The 27,127-nt window shown below is 42.8% G+C and overlaps 3 protein-coding genes across 4 annotated transcripts; all 3 read right to left on the bottom strand.

Moving 5' to 3' along the window:
• Position 1: 1 nt before the first annotated feature.
• Positions 2 to 5,529, bottom strand: LOC100820878 (AP-4 complex subunit mu). The gene is made up of 13 exons (XM_003562626.4): positions 5,346 to 5,529; positions 5,147 to 5,241; positions 3,296 to 3,499; positions 2,965 to 3,081; positions 2,712 to 2,840; positions 2,036 to 2,162; positions 1,447 to 1,550; positions 1,219 to 1,323; positions 1,032 to 1,126; positions 835 to 922; positions 653 to 713; positions 499 to 572; positions 2 to 279 (listed from the first exon to the last, which is right to left on the bottom strand). Exons 1-13 carry the CDS (start codon positions 5,401 to 5,403, stop codon positions 181 to 183), a joined length of 1,356 nt encoding a protein of 451 aa, XP_003562674.1. The 5' UTR covers positions 5,404 to 5,529; the 3' UTR covers positions 2 to 180.
• A 362-nt stretch (positions 5,530 to 5,891) lies between these two features.
• On the bottom strand, positions 5,892 to 9,245 carry LOC100846684. Its single transcript, XM_003562625.4, has 2 exons — positions 7,608 to 9,245; positions 5,892 to 6,204 (listed from the first exon to the last, which is right to left on the bottom strand). The coding sequence occupies exon 1, from the start codon at positions 9,170 to 9,172 to the stop codon at positions 7,979 to 7,981; it is 1,194 nt and encodes a 397-aa protein (XP_003562673.1). The 5' UTR covers positions 9,173 to 9,245; the 3' UTR covers positions 5,892 to 6,204; positions 7,608 to 7,978.
• Positions 9,246 to 12,978: 3,733 nt separating this feature from the next.
• On the bottom strand, positions 12,979 to 24,892 carry LOC100846378 (mediator of RNA polymerase II transcription subunit 12). 2 transcript variants are annotated; one of them, XM_010237143.3, is made up of 12 exons: positions 24,354 to 24,892; positions 23,147 to 23,206; positions 22,790 to 22,895; positions 22,621 to 22,692; positions 21,667 to 21,720; positions 21,453 to 21,560; positions 20,904 to 21,053; positions 20,480 to 20,821; positions 18,084 to 20,386; positions 14,980 to 17,535; positions 14,065 to 14,383; positions 12,979 to 13,887 (listed from the first exon to the last, which is right to left on the bottom strand). In XM_010237143.3, the coding sequence occupies exons 1-12, from the start codon at positions 24,380 to 24,382 to the stop codon at positions 13,450 to 13,452; spliced, it is 6,537 nt and encodes a 2,178-aa protein (XP_010235445.1). In that variant the 5' UTR covers positions 24,383 to 24,892; the 3' UTR covers positions 12,979 to 13,449. The 2 variants fall into 2 exon arrangements, with proteins under 2 accessions (XP_010235445.1, XP_014752317.1); XM_014896831.2 differs by having other exon boundaries at positions 20,480 to 20,815.
• Positions 24,893 to 27,127: the final 2,235 nt, after the last annotated feature.

The raw sequence follows: 27,127 nt of genomic DNA, 5'->3' as shown, positions 1-27,127 counted from the left end.
CTTTCGCATAATACAAACATAGCATGTATTTTCTGCATATGGCACAAGGAAAATATGACACTAAAATTTTTTGAGGCTGCATGAGCAGAGTGATGTCTGGGATCCCAGTATAAAGTTACAATACATGCCACTCTGCCAAGCATGAAATCTCCAAGAGAAAATTGTACAGACAGAAGATCCTCATAGACGAGCTACATACGAGTTGGCCTGCGTCACATATCTCACCCACCTATATGGGTTGTATGTCTTGGATTTTTTCGATATCTGAAGATATCTGACCTGCAGGGGGGTGAAAGAGAAACAGTTCAGTCTTGTAGGTCCAAAATATTCTGCAAATGCATTTGGCACTGAAGATCTTGAAGAAGCATACAAGATACATGGAGCCAATAACTGTTCAAATGTAAACCTACGGCTAATACAACAGCTAAGCAAAGTTTTCATATTTAATGTTGGCATGTACGGAGTAGGTAGCAATACTTGAGCAGCAGACGGTCTTACCTGCAACTTTGAAGCATTGTACATAGGGATAGTGAAATTCATGTTTACTGGTCCAGCTTCTTTTGTGAGATTTCCTGTATATACCGGAATCACAAAATTGAACAGGGAAATCGCTTGGAGAATAGACAGATCATGTTAAAAGTTAAATGCATACCATGTGACTCCTGAGAAAATGTGAGCTTCGCACGAAGCGTATGCTCAGAACCACCAACAATCTGTTAAAAGTTAAACTTGCTCAGCAAAGTACATACTTGTTAATCAGTTAGGATTTACATTGCATATGATATAATCTTCAAATAGGGTGTGCATATAACAGAGTTCAAAATTAAAACTAGCCTTCTTTAGGTTCCACTCAAGCCTCCTAGATCCTTCTTTAAAATCAGTTGTCTGTCCAACTGCTCCAGCTTCCAATTCAAAACTTGCCCTGCAAAATTACCCACAATACAATCTAAAATGATTATCACAAGTACTCAGTAGGAGTTAATTTTTCACCTTTTCTAACTTGAAAAGGACAAGATAAAGCTCCAGTTTACCTCATCGTGTACGAGGGCACCGGCATTTGTACTGTGATTGTGTTAGCAGTGACATTTGCAGAAAAGTCTGCCCGTATTTTCAGTAGAACTTCAGCCTGTATTAACATGGATCGAGACCTTGAATTGAGATTCACCAATATTGAAGTATTATTTTACCAGCGCCTAAGAAAAATAGAAAACACCTTACCCTAGATGGTCCAGCTTCTTCAATTAGTGCGGTTACGCGGAACGGTGGCTTAAATTCCTGAGTCATCCGGTAGTTCATGACTGGAAATTCTCCATCAGGTGGTATCTACTCATTGGTAAACATGATTGTCAAATTTGCTGGTGTAATACAATAGTATTATGTTGATTGCAGCTTTGCAGCAAACATACAAATAAGAAACAAGAAAATCATATCAGTAGTGGTACTTACTAAATGCAGAGTTCTGTCAATGTCAAAACTGTCTAGCTGCACTGACTCATGAAAGTTACAATCATCAAGAACGACTGATCCTCCTCCAGAAGAACTTCTATAATCTGGTATCAAGAATTTGTAGTATTGTTTATCCAATAGAATGTAAACAAATAAAATAATGGTAACCGGATAAAATTTACACGATTTCAAGTGGTAGAAAATTAAATTAGTGAATACAGAATACCTAAATTTCAGTGAAGAAATGAATTGTACGACAAGACAAAAATGCAATTAGGAGACCTCCATTAGTAACGAACCAATCAATTCGAAGTATCAGAGTAAGTAATAATGCTACTCCCTCCGATCCATAATAAGTGTCTCAGATCTTGTACTTAGTACAAAGTTGTACCAAATTTGAGAAACTTATTATGGATCGGAGGGAGTACTGGTTTTCACTTTTCAGCATTATGTACAAACCACATGTCCAGGTATAATAAAGAAACATAAATTTCATGTTATGTCTAGAAACATCCAGAACTAGGTTAAAATAGTACTACAACATTTTCCTAAGTTGGGTGAGAAAGGAAGAAAGGCTAAAGATGCATACCATGTGTAGAAGAGCCACTCCTTCCAATGCCCAAATCTTCATTCAGAGCTAGACGGATTTCTGGATTTCCACTAAGGTAACTTTTCATTTGGATGGTTCCGTCAATCTCAGAGGTAAGTATATAACCCTGTTTAATGAAATTACAGATAGAAGATAGTGAGCACATAAAAACAATGGTGCAGCAACCACATACTTATATCAGAATAGATAACATAACAAAATGAGTTGCCATTAACTACTGAGTGGGATCATAATATGTGGTGCCTCGCAAAGTACAAGGAACTTGGAGCACTTCCCATCAGATTCAGATCTATATGCTCATGTCAATTAGTGTCCCAGGCCCACAGATTTGTAATTTTACAATAAGAAGCAATAAGATGGCATATTAGAAGCGTCCTGTTTTAAATTGTAAACTTGTGGAACGAGGAATAAAATGAGAAAGTAGATACATTTTACATAAAGACAAACAGTTAACCCTACTAACGACAGTTTTTTCAAAACTAAGTTCCAAGGCTCCAAGTTGAATTATTTAGTATTCACTATTAATACTACAACTAGTAGATAAAAATAAACACATTTGGGATTTCAGTCAGGAAGAAAAATAGAAAGAACAGCTTCAAACATTTGTTTTTGTGAGGAGACGTAATAACAAGGCAAGAAACATATCAGAACTTACACTCGAGCTGAATGTGACACTTATTTTCTCAATGATGTCAACAAAAATTTCCTCCCTCTTTTTCCCACCAGGCTCATTAGCTACAACAGATTTTGTAACAGCTGTACCAGGCATACGCTTCGAGCCTTGCTGCAGAAGACAATATGTCAAACTAAACTATGGCATTAACAAAAGAAAATCAAGAATAACACATCGCTTGGTCAATTGAGACCCTAAAATCATTTCTTCTTGTGATGATAGGCAGAAGTATTACCATGAACATAGCAGCAGGACCAAGTGGTGGCATCCGTCCAGCATCAACCATGATCGGTTCATTAAATATGTATGACTTCAGAGCCTCGGTAGAGGTTGTTTGTGGGTATCCAAAGTCCTAGTTACACAATACAACACATAGACAATGACATATAGCTCTACCAAAAGATGATGTTATTATTTTTATCATAAACAGAGGAATCATACTAGCTACTTAAAAGCCACATTAACTCCTTGATAAACATGCATTTGACTTTGCTCATGACTTGAGAACATGGTCAGAGAAGGTTGCGGTTAATATCGTATGAAGAAAGGCAGTGCATTGTACTTACAATGACTTCATCGAGCAATTCGTACACCAAAATGAAATTCTTCCTCAGAGAATCTTCATTCAGAACGCCGAGATAATCTTTTGTAACACGTGCGATCCTTTGCAGAAGTTCCAAGAGAAGAGATGGAGATATATTGACCATTGTGGTTACTACAAAATATAGTCCTGCGACTTTGACATGAATATAATTAACCCCATCGATATTCTGTCATTTAAAAAAAATTAAAAAACATACATCAGATCACTTGGGAAAAAATTGGTGAATAAACAGAAGGAATGTAATCATTGGTATCACACACAATTCCACACACACACATGTATAACACTTATTTTTAAAATTTATCAAGATTCAAGACTGAATATGCTACAAGATAATAAACTGTTTGTGATCTAACTTAACATTTTCCATAAAAGAAATTCTCCAAAGGAGGATTTACACGCAACCGATATGGAGCTAACTGCACATCACACTATAACCCAGCTCACTATGGGTAGAACCATAATGCAGAACAAGCACTTAAGTTCCTTTCCTTAACAAGCTTGGTTTCCAACATACTCCCTCTATTCCAAAATACACCTCATATAGATTTGTGCACCTGGATCAAGGCAGCTCTCGTTTCTAGTGCCTGACCACTCATATTGGGTTAATAATAAATGGATGTGAGTAGTTATTGGGCAGATGCGGGTATCAAGAGAAAAATGAGGTGTATTATGGAACAAATGAGAAAAATCTATACACGTTGTATTGCGGAATGGAGGGAGTACTTATCAATTATGTTCCATGCTGGCCGGAATAGTTGGAGCGTTCCATTGCACCGAGAAAAACAAGATAGGGAAGATGTCGTTCCGTCTCGCTAAAAATTACAGCCAGTACCGCCCATCTCACTCATCCCAGCTGGAAATTGAGTTCCAGGTGATCCAGTACCGGCCAAGCATAGGCGTTTTCTCCTAGGTACTCATGCACCAAATTATGTCTCGTGGTCAGAAAAGTCAGGCAAAGTTAAATTGCTTGATTGTTCAGCTAGATGTTTGTCTCCACTGAAGTGCAGTTGCAGACAATATGTCCTACATGTAGGAGGTGGATATGGCGTGAATTGTGTTAATTTTGGCCCTTTTTTCTTATTGCCAGTGATGTGCCAAGACAATGAATAAATAACTTGTTTGTGAATCACAATTATAAAACTTAAGGTGTATAAAACTATATATGCATCTAAAATAGTATACCGAAGTGGTATATCGAATAGACCGGTACTGAAACATTCTGTTCCAGAAGCTAAAATGGAATGACTGGAAATAATAAGTATGGTTCCCACACCACTTAAACAGTTGAAAGTTGCTGGACTAATAAATTAATAATAGTAGGTACTAGCCCAATTTTTTCCTCAGTCCATCTAAAGCCATTTCCCTCAGAACCACTTAAATACACTACACGAAAAAAGTTTCCTCATATGCATTAACCAAATGCTCAATTACCAGGAAGCTCCAGTAGACTAGTAGGATTAGAGTCGTGAGACCCGAGGCCATAACACTATCACGAAAGGAACCAAACATGTTGGACCCAATGATTCCAAACAAAAGCTGCAATCCATCCACATTTGTGAGCTCATACTACTCTAATTGGAAAGCAGCGCTGCTATCAAGCTTCCCATAACAGAGTTTTCACTGAATCACAGAGCTAGCCTAGTTTCGATCAACCCATAAACACAGCTGTCACTTCAACCTAGAACACGAACTGTAAATTAAAAAAGAAAAGAAAAAAAAAGAACTTTGAACACGAAAACATCAAAATCACGACGATTTATCAGAATGTTCAGTATGGGCAAGAGGTCGGCAGAGGGGAACGAGTGCGTACGAATACTGGAGGCGCCTCCTCGGCCTCGTCCTCGTTCCAGAACTTGACCTTACGGAAGAAGATCTCCGCGCTGCCCTTGGGCACCTCGCCTCGATCTGCATCCCCAAATTCAGCACCAGATCACGACAGATTCCGGGCGCGAGAAAAAAAAAAAGAACAGCATAGATCGGACTGTGGAGGGGCGGGATCCAGATCTTACAGTCGCGGAAGACGATGTGGTCGCCGCGCTGCGACAGCACGAAGAACTGCGAGATCATCTCCCCACACCCGCCTCTTCCCGGCTGTGCTTCCGCCCCTCCTCCTCAGGACTCGCGCCTCGTGGCTATGACGTGGCGCTGAGGGCGATTCGAAGAACAGAGGAAGTAAAACACGGGGTAAGGGGGAGAAGGGAGGAAGAAGACGCCGCGAGATAGCCGCACAACAAAGGATGATGCGATCGCTGCCGTTGAAATTTAATCGGACGGCTTTCTGGCTGTATTTTTTTTTGTCGAACCGAACGCACGATAGCCTGAAACACGGGCGAACGCACGGTAACCGGACTGCAAAGCATTCTGCCCTTTTCTTTACCAAGTGTAATGATCCAGATTGGTCAAAAATATGATCCAGAAATATTCGTGCACAAAAATGGACTGCAGTAAAATTGTTTCAAGAGTGAAGTCACTTCCATAACCAGAATTCAGGCATGCAAGCAGATGCAGGATGCAGCAGGAAAGCCACAACTCGAGCAGCAAAAAACCGACTGCAATTCGAAGATAAGGAGCTAGCTGATGATTATGGAGAAAAGCCGGAAAAGCTGCTGGATCTCTGATAATTAACATGTCTAGCAAGTACAGGAAAACAAATACCAGCAGTTTTTTCGGCTTACATTTTCAGGCTAGGAGATAAACATCTCAGGGAGCAACAGAAAGGAGGAACTGCAGTTTACAAGATAATGATATATCTTCCCTAAACCAAGCCCACGCGTTTCTCCTATTCAGCTCCTTTCATGAGAGGTCAAGGGCTCAAGGCAGTCAGTCAACTGATGTCACCAAAAGGGGGAGCTTCTGTGATCCAGATATCTGAAACAAAAGGGCAGAAAAATGGGTTCAAATTCGAACATGTTCGGTTGAGCAAAAGATCAGTAGATAGTCCACGCGAGAGGACACACACAAAAAGTGAAACTCAGACATGCATAATTTTGACAAATTATAAATAAGATACAAACAAGAAACAGCAGTAATAACTTAGGATGCTCATGGCATGTGCTGGTGTGAAGAATTCAACAGTTCACAAGAGGGTCTGAGGGTCTCCCACATCACCCGTACCCAAGAGAATGTATGTTTGCATAGTAGACTCGTAGTAACTGATGGGAAGTATACATGTAGGAGGCAATTTTAAATCCACTATACGGCTACACTCTAAGCAGGCGTACAGAGGTTGTGCCAAGTTTTATGGACCTATGCCAATAGTTGCAATTTCAGTAAAGTTTTCCAGGCATTTTTAGGAGGTCCAACAGATAATTTTGCTGGAAGTGTTCTGTTGAACTTCTGGTTAGTAACATAAAAGAACACAACTAGCCGTTAAACTTGAATAGTTATATATGATTGAGCTCATTGATTGTATGATACAGTAATAGTCGTACAAGACATGCCCAACGATGCATTTGGTAGAAAGCATAGTGCAAACCCACTAAATGTTACACCACTTAAGCCCAAATAAACGAAGCATACCCACGTCTAGTTACTAGTAGTTTTTTAGCCTGCTGTAAGATTTACTAAAAACAAGTTTAATTCATGACTGGTCCACATCACTAGTATATCGTTTGCATATACTCTACAATGAAGGACAAGCATAATAAAATTCTTGTTTGGTGTAATTTCTTTTTATGAAAACACATAGATTTTTTTATAAATAGGTAACAAATGGAATAAAAATAAGATGAATGGTACTACTAACAACAGGATGACAATGACGACTCTACAAGGTAGGTGAATTACTGAATAGAGTTCACCGTTTAATATCCATATGGCATGCATCGCAAATCAAAAGCATTAGTCCCTCCGTTCTTTATATGCGAGGCGCTTATTTTTGGGCACGAATATTAACGCAGCTAGCAAGCGCTTTGACTCGATGCCATCCACAACATGTGAGCCTTTAACGCCGGTCAACTGCCTGCTCCGATGTGCATGCATGCACCATTAACGCAGAAGGAAACTGCTAAGTTTTCTCCATGTATGCAACCTGCAAACGGTGGGCTTCCGTTTTTCTGCTCCCATGCAAGTATGCAACTGTTGTGCGCCTTACAAATCGGAAATCAGTAAAATGATATTATACGCCTTACATAAAAAAGCAGAGGGAGTACATATTAACTGTCTATAGTTTGAACAGTACAAATTGAGTCGATGGCACGAATTAAATGACAAACATAGGCCTTGGAAAATAAAGGATTGCCTTATGTGCAGTGAGGAGAATTTAAACTTACTTTCTTTGGGGATGCTCCATGAGATCTCAGCTGCATGATAAACTCTTATAAAAGTCTGACTGATCATCCATGCAGGGCACATTATTTGCTTCACCAGTAAACTCCTTGAGTGCACTCCGGGATGAGTGGATGACAAACAGATCCCCAAATTGATTTGGGGATATTCTACATCTACAGACTTGTCTAGAGTACTCATCCAAATGCTACAAGAGACCACAGACTATCTACAAACACATAGTAGATTACTACTAAAGATAAGACCACCATGACAATAAAAGCAAGAGTGACAGCAAAAGATCAGTCAATCCAGGAATTCCTCCAACCATGCTATCCTACACTATATTCATGGAACACCTCACCAACCACATCAACTAAAACAGCTGTCTGGGATTGTCATCCTCCCTCAGGAATGGCAGGTTATGTAAATTCCCCAGTATATCATCCGTTGCATCAACATCCAAATCAAACCCGATATCTTCATCCCCACCAAAACGCAACACTGAGCTTCCATCAGTTGCCTTTGCCACTTCATTTATGTTAATTCCTCTTGAACTCCCTGTCAGTCCATTCCCTGCATTCTCACTCCCATCCGACCCAAGCAAAGATGGTTCGATGCCACTCTCCACACCGCCGGAAGCATGCTTCTTGATGCCAGCGCCAACCTTCTTGCGGGCAGTCGTCTTCTTGATTCTACCTCTAGGTGGCCCTGACCCAGTGCCACCACCAGCACTCTTATTTGACGGATTCGCAGCTGATGGCGGTATGTTGGCATTAGTATGTCCACCATTATTCTCAACATTTTGCTTACTAACATTGTCAGTGGCCGCATATGCTGGCTGCGGAGCAGATGAGTCCCGCGGAAACATGGGGCAAAATGGCTTCCAGTTGGTGGTCAGATCAGCGGCCTTAGGGAAGCCCATTGGGACGAAACCCCAGGCAGAGTAGTACAGGTTGGTGCCCGGCACAATAGGCGGCGCAGACGGGATCTCGGAGGCCACGAACGCGCGCCGGCACCCGGCGCTGGGGCACCTGAGCGTGCGCCCCACCAGCGCGCGCTGGTACTGGTGCACATGGCAGCAGTTGGGGCAGACCGTCCAGAACGTATCCGCCGCCGCGGCCGGGGCGCCGCCCGGAGCAGCAGCAGCAGAAGGAGCGGAAGGGCCAGGGGTGGCAGTGGAGGTGGCCTCACGGTCACGGAGGTGGGCGAAAGCTTCCTCAACGGCGCGGAGGGCGGTGTCGGCGCCGGGGTGAGGATTACGCGAGGCGGCGAGGAGGTTGGCGAGGCGGCGGAAGGCCCGCTTGACGTCCGCCTTGTCGGGGTCCGGCTGGAGCTGGAGGACGGCGAGCGGGTCGGGGCGGCCGGAGGGGAGGAGGCGCTGGGAGGCGAGGTGGACGTCGGCGACTGCGAGGAGCTCGTCGGCGCCCGGGAGGAGCGGGTCGGCGTCCACCGCGCGCTCCGCGAGGCGCTTGCAGCCGACCAGGTCGCGCGCGGCCAGGAGCTTTCCCGCGATCTCCAGCCACCGGGCCGGCTCGCCGCCGCCTCCGCCCCCCGCGGAGAAATCCATGTGGTGGTGGGTGCGGGTGGAAGAAGGAGGGGGGCGAGTCAGCGAGTGCTTGAGTGGGGGCACAGGCACAGCTGTCGTCAAGATCGCTGCTATTTGCCTATTTCTTGTAGGGGTCTATGATTGTTGCCAGAGCAAAATCTCGTTCTCGGATATTGACGATAGTTACGGCGATAATTTATGGACTGATGATATTCTCATATACGACTTCTTCGCGTACTGTACTTATATTCTCGGCCTGCATTATTAGGTAAGATGAATAATAATCCTGACAAAAAAAAAGTAAGATGAATAGTAATACGTGGGAATATGAAAAAAAAATCTGATTGAAATATACAGATGCACGTAGTACTCCGTACTACCTCGTTTTAAATTTTTACTATTCGTTAATTTGAGTTGCGTCCGTGCTAGGCTGTAGGCTATTACGTGGTTCCCTCCCACCACAAAACATGCGAAAAAGAATACAGAATCGCTAACCCTTCCTTCCGCGAGGAAAAAGGGCCCGATGTCCCCCATACCTCCTCACCTCGCCGCCGCCCCCGCCCTCTCTCTCCTTCTCCTGCGCCCGCTGCATCCACCTCCGCTCGGCCAGGCCGCCTTAGCCTCCGCCGGCCGAGATCTATGGATGATCCGTCGCCGCCGCGCTCCTCGCCTGCACGCGCCGCCGCCCCGGAGACTGGATCCGCCCCCGCCGCCATGGAGCATAAACGGCCGCCGCCGCTGTCTCCTTCGCGCTCGTGCTTTCCTCCTCGGATTTTACTCGCACCGATATGCCACCGACCTCCTCCTCCTCACCGAGCCGCCGCCGCCGTCCCAGCCCTCCTCCTCACCAGTCCTCGGGGTGACGGCGAAGACTCCGGCCAAGCTCCCGGCCCCGGCGCCGCCGGAGACCCCGCCCAAGTCGTCGACCACGGCGGCGGTGAAGATCTCGTCCAAGTCCGCCTCGCGCGCGTGCGTCTCGCAAGCCTGTGAGAACTCTGACCCGAACATCCTTGTATCCCCTCCCATGCCGACCTCGAAGTCAAAGACTCCGACCACCAACTCCGCCCGGAAGAAGCGAGGCGGATGTGGCAGAATTGGAGGGTAGTAGCAAGGTGAGGGCGATTAGGAGCAGAGTGATGGCAAAGGCATTGAATAGCATGCCAGATTTTGGGGCTGGCCACATCAAGCACCTGGTCCATGCCTTCGAGAGCCTGCTCTCCATCTCCGGCGCTACCTCTGACGCCGATCGGGCCGAAGAGGAGACCTGGGCGCTGCTGGGGTTGCAGCCTTGGAAGGACGAGAGCGACTTTGGGGTTCCGTCTGATTTCCCGGACATAGAGCCGAGCAGGCGTTGTACTTCACCCAATGGCAACAACAATAGGTTAGTTTGTTCAGACATCAGGAGAAGGGGTTGTATTTATTTGTTTTTAGATGGTTGTGTTTATTTGTTGTCGACACATTGTATCGATCAATCGATGGAAAGTTGTTGCTCTTTTTTAATCGAGCTGGGACAACAGGACGTCGGCTGGAGAGCGCAGGAGCTGGCGGAACAGGAGGATACATTAACTTTTATTATCTGAAATGAATGCTGTCTTGCAGTCATCTGAATCGCTAAGGAACAGCTGGAATAGAAAGCTCAAGGTTACTAGCCAGCATCCTTTCAAGCTGAGACCAGAGGTGAACAACAAAATCTTTGGCTAATGTTCTGCTTGTTAATGGGCAAGTCGGTAGTAGTAGATTCAGTAGTTAAAATGACCTATATTGATATATACATTATGATGTGTGAATCCTTTTTTAACAGCAAATAGGAAGGGCCAAAGAACAACAGTTTATTAAAAAGGTACAGGAAATGCTTATTGAGGATGAAAAGAAGTGCATACATTTTGCTTAAGGATTTCCCTGGACAACTGATGAGCCTGAGGTTTATCTAGCCTATTTTTCTTGAACACATGCCCTGCATTAGCATATTGTTAAAAAATGGTGTCATGTATCAGATTAATTACATGATTCATTGATGTACTTTGCCTTTAACTAACTGCTAGAATTCATGTCTTCTTTTGTTCCTCCATGTCTTAAAGATCCATAGTAAAATCAGTAAGAAAAATTGTGAAAGTTAGTGTGGTACCATCTTATTAACCAATATTGTGTATTTATATTACACCTGGTTGGCTAGCTCTATCGTCTCGTTAGCTTTCTGTGTATCATATGTGGAGATCGTATTAATTTCTTTGTTGAATAATTTTGTTTAAAGAGTACATCCCACCACTTAGAATTTGTAATTTATTGCAATCACAATGTATTCCTAGTTTAAAGTGTGAACTTGATGTTATCTCATTTGGATATAGACGGATGGGCCTACCAATGTGTGCCATGAACCTTATTTTGACAAGTTTTCATGTGACATTCGATGGCAAGAATCATATAATTATTCCAAGATCCATTGTATGAGTCATGGTGAAAACATATTTGTATCGGAATATTGAAGAGTATTCTGAGTTGCCGAATCATGGTGCGGCACGATGATGAAGAGTCAATACAGTGCAGAGAGATTGTAATGACTTTGTTACCTCTGTCTAATATAATCCTCTTTTCCCTCAAAATAAATAAATAAATAAAGTTCTGGCAAAGATGGTACTCCCTATGTCTCATATTAAGTGACGGAATATTACATGTATCTAGACGCCTTTTGAGTATAGATACATCCATATTTGAGTAAATTTGAGTCACTTAATATGAGATAGAGGGAGTAAAAAAAAGGAATATTTAGGGCTGAAAATTGAAGAGTTGGAGGTTTTTTCACTTCTGGATCCGCAAGTCAAGAATTTACATGCATAAGCTCAGGTTGTGTTTTATTCTTCCATGGAATTTTGTCAATATGACAATGTAAACTTTCAAGGAACAGTTTTATCTTGTTGTTACTCTTCGCCATTATGTCATTATCTCTCAGGACAATTACCTAGAATTTGTATATATCATCAATTTCTCGATGTCTCTTAAATTAATCAAGCCAGATGTTGGCTTTGTCATAATTTTTTATTTTGCCACGCAATGTGTGTGGGTTCTACTACTTGCACATGTAAGAAGTGAAAGTGTATGTTAATAAGGCATTGGATGGTGTGTTGTAAAAAATGATTAGAATTTACCATGAAACTATCTCTCGGGTTGTGAAGCCATTCTCTATGGTGGCACCAGTTAGTTACTTAGTTATATCAGATGTCAAGCCGAGGGTATAAGCTTAGGTCAGGTGTTGAACGGGTCGGCATTTTGCCAGTGCACCGCCATCATAGTTCCATCCTCTTTACCTTCTTCTGCGATAAGATCTTTGTGTGAATATCTCCGTCAGCCTCAGTATAGAGAGATATTTGCAATTCAGACATGAGAGTTCATGCATGCCATGTTTTTCTTCGTGTCGATCGTGTTACAGTATTTGTTTTATTCCCACATTGTCACAAGGACTTGGAATACTTACACACACACATAAGAGTGTTATAAATAGTGATAGGATGGTTATCTCCCGGTTACAATGCGCGGGCACCTAACTAGTAGGATTTTGTTATTGAAAAGTCGTTTGTTTTTTAGCAAAAGATGAGTCGTGCTTGACCGTCAAATCTTAGTATATGTTGGTTCTGCATCGAAAGGTGCACTACCAAAATGTTGTCAGGCAAATAACTGGTCGTGTTTTTGCTAGCCCATGATTTGGCTAGCATTGACCATAAAATTGTACTCCCTCCCCTAAAATAAGTGATTGGATTTGTATAAAAATCTACAGAAATTCAAGGTACTAGAATTGGCTCAGCGACATTGGCTTGCCAGTACTTGCAAACAAATGCCAAACGGTAAGTCAAGAGCAATATTAACTGGCCACCTGCCAAATGTTCAAAGATGCTGCTAAAGTTACAGGCAGTTGCAGAATTAGTCCAGACAGAATATATCAACAGGCCAAACCACCTCAGCTGAACAGCAGCAGCAGCATGCCAACTTGCACTACAATTAGATCAAAGCATATATGAGCCATTCAGCGAATCACCTAAGTGCGTCATCATCATCTTCCTAAATCTGAAGGATAATATAAGCTAACACAGGGCCATCGTTTCGAGGACCGGATTAGTGTCCCCATTATGTACAGAGTCGCACCCGCGAGGCCTTAGGCACAAAACAGGGGCAAAAGTTGGTATTCTACATCTAGGCCGCCCCATAAGGCCCACTGTTGTACAGAACCACCCCTCTTCCTTCCAAAGAATTCTTCCATCTGGTCCAAAACTAGGCCATCCTCGCTGGCCGACCGACATTACTGTACATCAGCTGTCATCATCCAGAGACCCAATGTAGGTCAGCTCTGTCCTCCTCACCCTGACAGCGCCCTTGAGCCAGCTGCAAGCTTTTAGATTGGCATGATCACCGGAGATGCCACTTGTGCCGTTGCTTCCTGACGACATGGAGGGGCAGCTCGTGCCGTCTTCGAGCAAGGTCCAAGGATCTACCTCCATCTCAGGATCTTGGGAAGGCAACCCGGCCTTGCTTCTGCTCGAGAGATTGGTGGGAACCCAACTGAGAGAAGCATTTTTTTGTTGAGGACCTGCTGTAGATGTACTGCTCTGGAGTGGTGATAATGCAGCCAAGGACAACTGAGGAGGTTGACATTGTATACAAGGGTGGCGAGATGGTGGGAGTATAGGCATAGCAGCTTGGATCCTTCGCCTGATTGTTCCAGGCAACTCCATATGATCCAATGCAGACTACAAAAAGAGATTTAACATTACGGTGAGGCAGTCCAAGTGGAAAGGAGAAGACAATTCTGGAAGTGCATGTCAACCACTTATATCATATGATCAAGGGAAAAAAGGCATTATATAACACATGATGAAGTATTTAAAAAAAGAAATGAGATTTATCAATTTATGCATTCAACTGACCTGCAAGCCCACAGCCACATCATTGTCAAATGCAGGGGTTTCTCGTGGAGCTCTCGCGTTTGGCTTGGAAACTGACTTTGACTTCAGCCAGCTTGGTTTGAAATTGCCAAGTAGTGCATGGTAAACACATAAAAGCCTCTCGAAAAGACTGTCACTTGGGCGATCAAGCAGGACATCTAAGGGAGGTTCCAGCAAAGAGTCCACTTCCCGCCTTAAAGAAACTGAGCTGGTAGGAGGAAGGGGAGAATCTGAATCTTCATAAATTATGCGTGCGCCGAGCAGGCATTGTATTGCAGAGGCAAGTGTATGTCTCATGCTCCTGGAATTTTGGTAGACAGAACGTGTAAATATAAGAGAGTGATTATTGATAGGAAATTGAACTATCACAGGCGTTACACTTGAGGGACAGCAATGCCCTAAAATATCAAAAGAAGCAAGCAATGCCTCAAAAGGAAAGAGGAAAAGAGAATGTTTCACACTTAAGCATGCTAGTAATCAAGTACATGCAATACATGTCACACAAAGAATTTAACACTAAGCAATATCATTCTTTTTTGATTTTTTAGTTATCCATAAACAAAATTTTGATATATTTAGCTTGACCACTATACACTAAAATAGAAAGTAATGGACACTGCATTGTGTGCTAAACGTGTTGTATTTTTCATGTGCATCTAATACAAAGGCAAGATGCTGGGACGAACTTTCAAGACACATGGAACACCGAATGAAAGGGTTGTGCATATTCTCAGTTATGCAAAGTACAGACAATGACACCCTAAGCTAGAGTATATGGAATTGACTACAATCTATGACAAGCAATATGTGCAACCATTGAAAACTAATATCACGCACACATCACCGAGTAAAAAATGGACATTAAATAAAATAGTACCATCTTCCATTTTAACTCACCTGTCTGCCATGATTACTGGAAGCAACCTTATGATAAATTGGAGGCGCAACCACACTACAGCCTGTAGAGCAGATGCTGAAGGAGGAGTTGAATCAACTGTGGCTCGCCTGCCAATATTTGGACTTCCACCTCGAATTCCTTTACGACCACTGGATTTGTTAGATAAAACTTCATTTCCAGAAGGAACTAAACCAGCATGTTTGGTACCATTTCGTACTATTGCTTTGATGTTTTCACTGATAGCTCCCATCTGTTTGACCAATTCACCAGCAAATATACCACGGACTTCAGCAGAACTTCTGTCAATGCATGGCAACATTAATTCCGTAAAGGCTTTCTCAGTTATATATTTATTAATAGATCTGGTCGCCTCAACGCTTCTATCCACATTATGGGAGGAACTTTTGCTCGGCCTTTTAGTATCAGCAGAGTCATCCACAACTTCCCCTTCCTCAATTGAAGTGACCTCCAATTTTCTCTTTGCAGTTCTGTTAGCCATTACATCACTAAGCAAGCTGGACCATCCCCATGGCTTCCAAATCATTGTCTTTGTTGAAACTCCTGTTCGTTGAGCAATAGTAACAAGCTGCTGTCTTGTGGACTTGCGCCCCAGAAGGGCATCTTGTGCTTGTAGGATCCATTTGACATCCACAACAAGTGATTCCTGTAGCTTCCCAAGAAGGTGGACAACTTCTGAGTAGAGAGGAGCAGCATCAGGTCTGGCAAGTAATCTCGACAAGATAATTTCAGTAAACCCTTTCTCACTTTCAGAAAGGGCAAAACTCTCCGAATTAGGGGACAGCGACCGAAGTGCTTCTACAAGTAACGGCAGTATCGGTGTCGATGTCTTATTAACTTTTTCACTTGAATCTGTTTTTGCTACAAGAGCTTGTTCATCTAAAAGAAGCCTCAACTCAACCCATTGCCAATGGAACTTTGCAGGTTGGAGGGTATCAAGTAGTTGTATGAGCCTGAGTTTTAACTCATTTTCCTTTGCCTCGCCTGGTTCTGAACCATCCACCTGAATAACCGCTGGTGTTTTACAATCAATAAGAGCATTCAAAAAAAGACGGGCACGGAGAGGTATAAATAGCTGCTTCAAATTCTTGTCAGAGGAATGCATTTCAAGCATTACAGCAAACTCTGAATCACCAACATCAGCAGCCAGAAGATCATACAACTGATGGGTATTACGAAAGCAAATTTCTCGAAAAGGTTGATGCCTTGTGATGTCGTTTATTGCGTTTGCAAGAGACTGGTAAACTTGTGCATCCTCACGGCTGAAAATATACTGTCTCCAACGGACCATTGCAAAAATTGAATAGGCTGGAGGAAAGACCACAGTTAAAGGAAGCTTCTGCTGCAACCTCGAGAGAGCAAGAACATAGGACTCACCAAGAATATCTGCAATAAGCCCATCGAAAACAGTTCTGCAGTTCCCCAATAGGATCCTAAACCAATGAACAAAAACTTCTACTGAATTCTCCATCTTAAAAGTTCCAGTAGAGCGGGACACACCATTTGTGCTTGTTCTCAAACCTCTTACAAGCTGCAGAATATCCAAACCATCTTTTATTTTCAGGACAGCAATCATACGCTCAAGACTAACAGCTCCATGAACAATAGCTCCCACAACAACTGCAGAAATAGCAGCAGCTACTTTTGCAGTTCTCCCAACAAAGCCTTTCCCTGAAGTACTTAGAAGTTCATTTGTATGATTTCCATAGGCGTCATGGGCCTCAGGAGAAGGTTGAAACTGATTGCGCTGGATCTTAGGAGGAGCAAAGGCTGCTGTAACTGCTGAAGAAGCTTCAACAGCCAGAGCTACTTCAAATACACGACTGAAGCGATCCCCAAGAGCTTCTTTCAGTAAACAAAGAGAACTTATGTGGATGTGCAAAGTGTGCCGAACAAAGCTTAATGAATTACCAATAGAAGGAACACCATAATAGTTACCCCCTGCAAAATCCAAATGTTTAGCTATGACATTCCCAGCATTAACAACAACTGCAGAAACAGCAGAAGCAACTGCTGAAGGGTCTCCATCTGGACCTGCTCCCCCATTTTGCCTGATACACTCTACTAAGCCCAAAACAGTGTCATGTGCAATCTGATAACTGTCTTCCTTCTCAAATGAGGGACTCTTGGGTACTGCAGGTATTTTCTTGTCCTTCAGATTGCGTTGAATCTCCTCAGCTTGCCGCTGCACTATCTCCTTCATATTGGGAACTATCCTCGAACCCCTTCCGTTCAATTTTTGACGGACCTGCTCATCAATCTCTTCACCTGCTGAGACCCCGGAAGAAGAAACCAAATCACCATCGATTGACCGCCCGTTATCAAGCTCAGCCAGCAGTCGCTGATCACACGTGGTCCTAAAATTCTTCTCCCACCTAACCACACTAGCCACATCTCTGTATTTCTTCAAGAAATATCGCGTATAAGCAAAACCTGCTGATGCAGGATGCCTTGCAGTTGCTAACACAAAATGTCTGTTCATTGAAGCATTTAGAACTTCAGGCAAGAGATCAGTTGCAAGAAGTATGTTCTCGTACCTGTACGCATTACATACTAAACAATCAGAGAAAATCCAAATAGCAATTTAAGGATATAACATACCCTTAAAAATGTCAGAAATGGCAAAAACAATCATCGCAGATGACTATATCTCTGATTGACCAATACTCATTTTACTTCATCTAATGTAAAAAGGGTCAACTGAACAGTTGCTTCAAAAAGTTCATTCCGAATAATCTGATATCAGTAAACATAAAAACTGTTGAGCATGTCTATGTGTAAAACTAGAAACATAAAGAAATTCAACAAAATCACAGAGCATATCAGCACATAAAAACCACTTGACTGGTTGATAAAGATAAGTGGTGGATACATAAGATGTCAGACTGCAAAGATCACATAAATACTAGTCATTAATTGTAAGCTTTTTTGCCATGTAATGTGATTGGATAAGAAAGGAAGAACAGACCATCAAGTCACCACAATCTATTCCAAGTGACAAAAAAAAAATCATATTTTTTGCATTCCCTCCCATGTTACCTGCTTCCTCATTTGTTCAAATAAAGACTGGATGGGATCAACATACCTGAGCAAGGATGAGAACACAAGTGCCTCACCAACCTGACAAATTTGGTTTTCTCTGTTTTTCATATGTGTAGCACTTCTCCCAATTTGACCTAAGGTAGCCATTCCACCACGAATTTTTGCTAGCAACCATACAAGGAACCTTGCACCAGAGACTAAATCGCAGCAGGTGTCCACTATATACAGAATTGACATTAGTTCTTCGTCTCCTAGCCTCCATTTGGACACAGTTTTTTCATCAGGCTGAGAGGAAAACGAGCTTAAGGAGTTGCTAGCTTTGCAGGCTGTCATCTCATTTCCTTCAACAAGTTGTCTAATTGATTTCAACAACCACACAGAAATAGAGCGCCTTTCAAGCAATCTAAGTTTCTTCAATGACTTCCCAACTTCAGCCAGATTTGTGATCCTCGTGTGATCAGCATCTTTGGCATTGTCACCACCAGTGCTAGATTTATGGTGGGGACAGCTCAGCTTGCTCTCACAAAGATGACTAGTAGATGCCTCCCCCTGAGTGCCTTCAATTCTAGCAGTCGCAAGCTGCGCAAGATTCTGTGTTTTGCGAATCACTTTCGCCCTACCTCTAGAGGTTTGTTTAATGGACTTAGCAGGTTCAGCCTTCAAAGATTCATGTAGCTCCGACCCTTTCTTCACCCACCAAACATCTTCCTCATCTGATTGAATCAATGGGAACGCTTGGAAAGGAGAGGCTCTCTCGTCCAATTTTTGTCCCTTGGCCCTCATACAGTCTTCACAGCCATATTTTGCTTCTCCAGTATCAACTTGTGTGAGTGTCGAAGTTGACGATCCTTGGAAGTTCATTTTGATTTCACAATGTTCTGATTCCACTGGTTGAGGATATATAAAGCACAATAGGCTCGACACCAGAACTTTCACGTCTTCTACTTGTTCGGGCAAACTGCCATGATTAGGACCTCCTGATGCAACCGAAAGATCACTCTCCTTCCGAAAGCAGGAACTTGAAGTATATTCACCCCTGTTATTTGCATCAAATGACTGACCACTTGAAAGTTCAGAAAGCACAAGGCGGCGCTCACTAGAATATATAAACATCGTCTCATGCAATTGTTGCTCTTCAGCAAGTACATCTTCATCAATAATATCAAATAAAGAAGACCCAGGGAGCTGCTTCAAAATTCTGTGGTGCCTCCTTTTCCTATCCATGTCCAGCAGAGTACCACTCTTATCGGTTAGTCCACTGATAATTAGCTGCCTAACATAAGCTTGAGGATAAAACACACCACTGCGAATAAGCTCAATGATGAGAACATCCACACGTTTCAAACCAGCAGCACTGCTAACCTCATGCTGATCCAGCCAACACACAATAATGTCATGCAGTGGACCAGGACTTTCAAAGGTATCCTTCCGTTCCTTCTTCTCCTCTAGATTCTTTGTGTTACTTCTCAATCCAGAAGAATCATTCACTGTAGTTGCCGCCAGAGAAGCATCATTGAGCACAGAACCTTTACCTATATTACTCACTGCAATGCGACTGCTACTCTTAGAACGAGACAAGTTATTCAACTCACTCATTTTGCTTTTTAATATAGAAACTGCCATGTGTATCTGAGATAAATCTCTTCTGCCTGTAAATTTAACATCCTGACAGGGAGATGTACGACAATCACGATAATCACATGTTGCCCATTCACAAAGGAAAAACACAGAACAGATTAGAGATAACTCGACAGTCCCGATCCACATTAGAGAAGACTGCAAGCAAGGGCTAACTTCCTTCATCCACCTCTCTTCCATTAATGCATCAGACAAATCATTAAAGAGTGAACAATACGCCATTGTCAAATTTCCTGTGACAAGAGCCTTATCCAAAGCTTGTACGACTTTCGCTGCACCGCGTGCTTGAAGGTTAGGATTGGCAACAGTCGCAAGATCAGATGCACGTCTCTGAATTGAACAAACAGCATAACCGCAGGACAGGTACCGGTATACATCCGGCCTCTTAGAATTAGAAATTTCACCACCACCAGTTATCTTCAGTAAAGCACCTCTACCATATACATCAGGGGCCACAAATGAAGGGAGAGGAAAGCAATCCAAAGAAACAAATGTATCTGGCACTGCAAGTACCATGTATCGCAGTAACTGAGCTATAACAGAACAAATAGATGACCTTTTTGTGTTCTCAACAAGAGAAGCATCACCCAGACGTCTAACCAGAATATCCACGAACATGCGCACATATGTTTGTGACAGAGTGATGGTCTCAACCAAACCAAGTACAATGGGCAAAAGAAGCTCTAAGGCCTCAATTGAATCTCTCTCCTGGATGAAGGGTAGAAACAAATGATTAACAACAAAAACAAATCAAGAAACTGAAACATCATTAAGTATGATGGTTTATCAATGCAAAAGCACCTGAAGTTGGCAATATAGCCATTCGGTAAGTACCGAGGGAACGAGCAATTCTTCTGTAAGATGCCATTGGACAAGACGAACCATATACCACCATTTGAAGTGCACCAAGGGCTCCTCGTTGTCTCCACCAGCTGAGGGTGCTTCATTTTTTATTTTTACTTGAGTTGCTCCAGAAATAAGCCCTGGTGATGACTGCTCCTTTAAAGATGGAGGTACCTCTTTCAAACAAAATTCATCCAAAAGTTGGTGTAGATATTCAACAACATCTTTTGTCCACTGGTTAGATCGTTGATTATCAGAAGCACCTGTGGAAATACTGCTGGATGTTGGTCGGACCTGTGGCTAAAGTTGAATAGACTCGGTTAAAACCATGTAGTATGCCATTTTGTAGGAAGCATGATATAAGCTCAGAGACATTGCAGACCTGATTGAGGTATGTAACTTTAACAAACCATGTTGCCCTTAGTAATGGGATATTACATCGAGTGAGAACATCAAAAAGTGTTTTCCTACGATAACCATGAGGAACATGCTCAGATAATAAACGCAGTCGCTTGTTGGGCTGGGCAAGAGCCTGCGGAGTAATGGCGCACAAACAAACAACAACCAGAAGAAGTTAGCATCGGCATGGCTGCAGCAATGTAACAAAAGTATTTCGCAAAAAAAAAAAACAATGTAACAAAAGTAAACTAGGTGCCAATAAGAATCGAAAATTGAGCTTCCAAACCTAGTGGCTCTAACACCTTTCAAGATGCAATCTTATTGACAAACAATAAGGGAGACCTTTAAAGCTATCCGTATGAAGTCAAAGCAACCTCAATATAAAGAAAGGCAGTACTGGTATGCAAAACCCTAAGTTCCATAGCAAAATACTGGACTGAAGCAAAACGGCAAAACATCAAGCTACAGACTTTTGCAGGTGATCCCATGAAAAGAAAATTTTAATAACGAATAACATGTTAGTTTGGTCAACCTCAGCCCATTTTCTGCGGGTGTCCTCATTACATTGTCTCTGCTCTGGATAAACTCCAGGTTTTATCAATAGGGATCCAGAAAGAGGAACTCCGTAAACTTGGCCAGCCTATTAAAACAGGAAAAATCACTTGTCTGTTTCACATATCAGGAGTTAAGAGAGATCAAAGTTTAACAAGCATCCAGATTTAAGCCAAAAGCCAAATTGAGAATACCTTTCTCTTCTGAGCACGAGATTCGTTAATAGCCCTCAACCGCTTCTTTAATGCCTTCAGGAAACAATGGACAAAAATAAAATGTGAGGTGTAGCCAGTAGCCAGTCTCCATCCCATGCACAAAACAGACAGAAAAAGGACAGAAAGTAAAAGAATGTAAACAAAGAAATTGTAAGGTGTGCATTTAAGATTCACATCCACCAGCGAAAAATGTTTAGCAACTAGTCCCTAAAGGGAGATAATACATCTAATATCATCACATGAAAGTCCCATCCTCGAAACGTGAAAGATCAACAAAGTAAACCCCCTCCAATTCAACTTAAATATAAAAGGAAGGCAGCCCATTATGGTTCAAAGTCATGCCTCCTGCATTAGTGTTGTTTAAAATTTTAAGCACTTCTTCTTAGAGTACTCCACTTGCATTTTCAATAAAAACAACAATGTCCCATCAGTCAAACCTCCCCCACCCAACCAGACTAGGTGGCCGCCTAATCCTGATTACGTGCTAAGACACCATCCCGCAGTCTGCCCAGCACGCAAAGAGAACCAGAAGCAAAAAAAAAACACAATACTAAACCACAGAGTAAAGCTTTCATCTCTACATGTATGTACTGATGATTAACTAGCTATTACACCATTCATAATCCACAACGGCAATTTTTTCAGGCCTGGTGAACTAAGACAAACACAAAACAGATGGGCAAACGATAATTCATGTTGTACAGTCAGACTATCATTTTAATCATCTCCCAAGGGTATGATATGGTACGGAAGATAAATCAGCCTGTAATGCCCTGATGCTGGTTGATTTACACAAACTGGAACATAAGTGCATAGGACTGAAATCATATGATAAAACTATAATTAGCCATACCATGCGCCCACAAAAATACATAATGGTAAAACAAGATTCTCCAATAGCTAATTCAGCTCGTGTTGACCCAGTTTACTTACCTCCTTGCATCTTACAACAGTATCTGGCTTGCAGAAGTGCGAGATTTGACTGAGAACAATCTCTCTTGCTTCCTATCAAGCCCCATGAAAGAAAGAATTTCAGTCAAGAATGCTAGATATACATATTGAACTTGCAAGTGTCTAAACGCATGAACATATTGAAGCATACCTCAATTCCTTCAACAGTCTCCTTATACCCAGACTGTACATATTCTTTGGTCAATGTCTCTTCAGGACAGTTTGGTGTTTGAGGATAGAAGTCAGGTGGTCCAAGCCTACAAAAGAGCCATAGTGCAGAGAAACACTGCATGAGATCAAGTGAAATCATATCGTAGTAATAAAACAACTTTCTGTTGCCGAAAGGAACAATAGAAATGTGTTCTTATATGCAAACAGTGTGTCAAAGCTGAAACTAAGAGCAAAGCAAGTAAGCAAAATACAACCACTGTGAGGACATACATGTAAATTAATAAACATACTCTAGCTCATTCCATGAACTGCTTTTGGTTCAGAAATTTATACATACTTGTTGTTGAGTGGTTCTTTGTCACACTTTAGCCTGTACGGAGCTAGCTGTTGTTGCCGCCTGAAAAAACAGTAGTATTATGAATCACAGGTCACAGTTTACTACTGTAATTAGGAAAATGCAGAAAACAAACTCGAATAAGAGTGCCAAGTTACTTCAACAGAAATATTGTAATAGTTAAGTGATCTCACTAAGAGCATATTTTGTTCTAGTCCTCAAGAACCCTATATTGTAGTAATTAGATGCCACGAATTTATGGTACAGGCGAAAAGCGGTAAAACGTGCTTTTTAGTAGGGCATTTGTTATTCCTATCGAGTTCAATGATCTGTGGATGTTATAGGGTTCATTCACCCCAATACGAACTTAAATCTCCATTTCTGTAATTGTCATTGACAGTCAAATAATAACCCGGACGAGCTCCAGACAGCTATTCATTAGTCAATATAACAAACAGTAATTAGCTGCTCTTCCTTCCAGCCACACAAATTGACGTATAATGCTGTACCAAACTTGATAAGGATTTGATACTCTGCGAGACTGTAGCATGCATATGCTACTCAGTTATTTCACAGGATTCCATGGAAAACACATATAAATATGCCGCATCATGAGATGCATAGATAGCTAGGACTTGCCTAGGGTGTTTCCCACGAAATTAGCTAACTTGTCGTCTTCCGGACAGAAAATGGCAATATGTCTCTACTGGCGCAAACACGATGGCTTAGGTAAAATATATCTTTTTTTGTACAAATCCCCTCTCTGGGAAGGAAATTCTGCAACAGATTGCTTGAGGTTAAATAACAGTTTGTATCAAAGTTGGCTATTCATTCTGTTGATAGGATGAAAAACGCAAGTATGGCATATGGTGAGTTTATTCTTTGAAGTCGGAGCATGCAAGTTGTAGTTACGTAAAACAATTATGGCTCTACCGGAACGACATTATTGCGGCATCGACGGTACACACTAGCAGATCATATCGCATACCGAGTAATTACACCTCGAAAGATTCCTACCCACTAAACATACAGCCAAATTGGTGCATCTCAGCTCAGCTCACTAAGAGCAACTCCAATAGATGCCCCAAACAACTCCCCATAGTTATTATTTAGGGTTTTTGGTCGAAAAAAAACAGAACTTTCAAACCGCTTCCCCTATCCCGTCCCCAAATCTAGCCGCTCCCCAAATCACACCCGGGATCCCCCATACCTAGCAGCAGAGCGATCGGGATTCCCCATCCCCCGACGACCAGCTCGGAGCCTTCCCACCCGCCAAACGGCCGACGGGCTGCTCGACGGTAGGCTCTGCAGCTGCGTTGCTCGCTCCACCGCCTAGCACGCCCTGCCAGCCGCTGCGCCGACTGCGCCGCCGCTACTCGGACGACGGGAGCAGAGACGTCGGGGCAGGCCAGCGACGCAGCTCGACGGGGCGCGGCCCGATCTGCCGCCCGGCGTGCTTGGTAGAGCGGGAGGTTGCGCCGCCGCCGGCTTGGTCGGAGAGAGAGAGCTGCGTAGAGAAGGAGCGAGAGCTACGGGAGGCCAGGGTTTGGTGAAGATGGGGAGGCACGCGACGGCGCCGGGGTGGGTGGCATCGGGATGGGGCGTGGTGGCAAATCGGGAGGGGGGGCTGGGGCGCAGCCACGCAGAGACACTGGAGAAGATGCAGCAGAGAGGAGATCGGAGAAGACGACCCCGGAGAAAGAGAGGGAGCAATATCGGGATGGAAGGGGAAAGAAAGAGGGGAATCGGGACGGGAGGGGAGGGGAAGACTCGAGGAGGAAAAGAATATCTCACCGTTGCTTCTTGAGTCTTTTTTGACAAAAAAAAATTGACAGCGTTGCTTCTTGAGTCTTGACTAGGTTGAAACCTAAAAGTATTTATGACTTTAATGACAGAGAGTAAAACGAACCAAATTATATTAAGCTGGCATAGGCTTGGGCCAAGGGGAATGCCACCCGTGCGGCCGAACAGGGCCCCACATTTGGAGGGGCTCGACGAGAGAACTAGCGCCAAAAAACGATATCGCGTTTTAGCACAGGTTCTTTCAGAGATGCGAACCGCACTCCATCTTTTTCGGTCACGTTACTCAAATCACACGATCGACGGATCCCGGTCGCTATTTTTTAACCGTTTTCTCATCTCCAGATAAGATAATACGATTATTAGTTAGTTGGAGAAAGCGCAAAAATATGTGGTTGCAAACAGTCTTCTTATTCCCTCTCCTCTCAACTCTTAACACTATCGATGGAATAAACAAGACAGTAATGGATAGTCAAAATGTTGATATCAATGGATATACAGCTAATGGATCATGAATATGGAACGGGTTTTCGATTCATGGATATCCACGAATGGATACCCGACAACTCATGTAGCGGGCACGGATATCACATTTGATCATGGATATCAGGTATTTATTAAAATTATAAATTACTGACATGTGGGTCCATTAGTTAGTTATACATATGAGTCATATAAATAGTCTTCCTAAACCCTAACCTTAACTCCCTCCTCTCCCTTATTCTCATACTCCCACCCCACGAATTAGTTGTATGTTGTTGTTGCTACTGTTTATCATGTATATTGCATGTATATGAATAATTCATGGATAACCGGATACCTGTGGATATGGATGTGGCTATTGTTTTACATCCACGAATATTTTCGTGGATGGATAATTGGTTTGGCGATGGATATGGATTTGGTCAACCCATCCAGACCCGCCCCATTGTCATCCTGATGCAAGAACACACACAAGAGGACAGTGCACATGTATTTTTGCGCCGCGTGCAACTTGCGACTTTTCTATTTCTTCTCATTACTTAGTCAGCTCGGCCAATTGACAAAACTGTAACAACTAACAGAACTACAAAACCTGATCACACTCAGCCTGCAACTGCGCCATTCCGCTCTGTAATGATTTCCAGATCCCTTACTTCGTGCCATTCCACGGTAGAATCCAACGACCACATCTACTCTAGAAACTAGAAGCAAAGGTGGACCAAGTCGTTGACAGAACACATTTATCTGCACCAGCATTACAAGACCCACAAAATACACAGCTTGTAGTACGAGAAAAGGAGGAGGGGGCAGGGCCCTGTTGGGTCTCCTTCCTCCGCCACCAGTCATGTCTTTTTACAATACTCGAACAGATGATCACATTGATAATTTACAATACTCGAACATAGTCTAATTTTCAATACTTAAACATAGCCGTATGAGAAGAATTCGCTGCTTCTGATGTGAGAATTGTTCACGGTTCTAATGACGTTCTACTTTTTTTAAAGAGATGCTTTGTTGTGTTCTTCCATGTATTCATTGTCAAAATCTCTATTTTAGTGAAGTTTGGAATATATTTTGGTTGGGAATAGAATATAAGGGATGAGATTTGTTGGTGAAAAGAGAAATTTCAGAGTGAAAATTTAATATGAAATCTGAAAGTTTTGTGGAAGCAAATACATGGAATCTCTTGAGTTGATATAACGTTACACATGTAGCAGATTGAAAAGGCGAATTATTAAATAAACTGCACGAGGCAAGCACCGGTGCCGAGTCCTCACCATGAGTTCAGGATATAGTTCGTCGAAGCGTAATGCGACACTTCCAGCCAAGCGTTCTCCCGGCCACCATCAGGTGCCGAACTTCACCACCACTGAAACAACAACTGTTGTTACCAACGAACTCGTACCTCTACATCACCACATCAAGTCAGCAAACATCGGGTTGTCACCGTCGTGGTCATGGGTGCACAGAGACACACCTGAATTTCTTTCTCCCCCACGTGGAAACCCTCGGACCGAATAAGGGCGACTTCCTGCCGATTCTGCTAGAGTCGTGTCGCCCCATCCTGGATTCCCTGATCCCAACCCCGAAGCTAGGATTTTTTTTCCGCCTACAACTCGAAATCCGTGAAGAAAAAATGCAGCCGATCTACCGGCGAACACGAGCTAGGGGTTCAATGGATAGACCGGAAAACAGAACCCT

The sequence above is a fragment of the Brachypodium distachyon genome, chromosome 1 (assembly GCF_000005505.3).
Source record: "Brachypodium distachyon strain Bd21 chromosome 1, Brachypodium_distachyon_v3.0, whole genome shotgun sequence".
NCBI classification, from domain to species: domain Eukaryota; kingdom Viridiplantae; phylum Streptophyta; class Magnoliopsida; order Poales; family Poaceae; genus Brachypodium; species Brachypodium distachyon.
Note: the sequence above shows the minus strand (reverse complement) of the source record. Positions and strands in the feature narration are given on the sequence as shown.

Coding starts and splice junctions, on each gene's coding strand:
- LOC100820878 (XM_003562626.4), bottom strand. CDS start 5,403: ATGATCTCGCAGTTCTTCGTGCTGTCGCAGCGCGGCGACCACATCGTC. Junction 1,324..1,446: donor TTGACAGAACTCTGCATTTA/GTAAGTACCACT, acceptor ACCAATGAGTAG/ATACCACCTGATGGAGAATT. Junction 1,127..1,218: donor AAGAAGCTGGACCATCTAGG/GTAAGGTGTTTT, acceptor ATGTTAATACAG/GCTGAAGTTCTACTGAAAAT.
- LOC100846684 (XM_003562625.4), bottom strand. CDS start 9,172: ATGGATTTCTCCGCGGGGGGCGGAGGCGGCGGCGAGCCGGCCCGGTGG.
- LOC100846378 (XM_010237143.3), bottom strand. CDS start 24,382: ATGGGGAATCCCGATCGCTCTGCTGCTAG. Junction 21,721..22,620: donor CTGTTGTAAGATGCAAGGAG/GTAAGTAAACTG, acceptor TGTTTCCTGAAG/GCATTAAAGAAGCGGTTGAG. Junction 13,888..14,064: donor ATGTGGCTGTGGGCTTGCAG/GTCAGTTGAATG, acceptor CTCTTTTTGTAG/TCTGCATTGGATCATATGGA.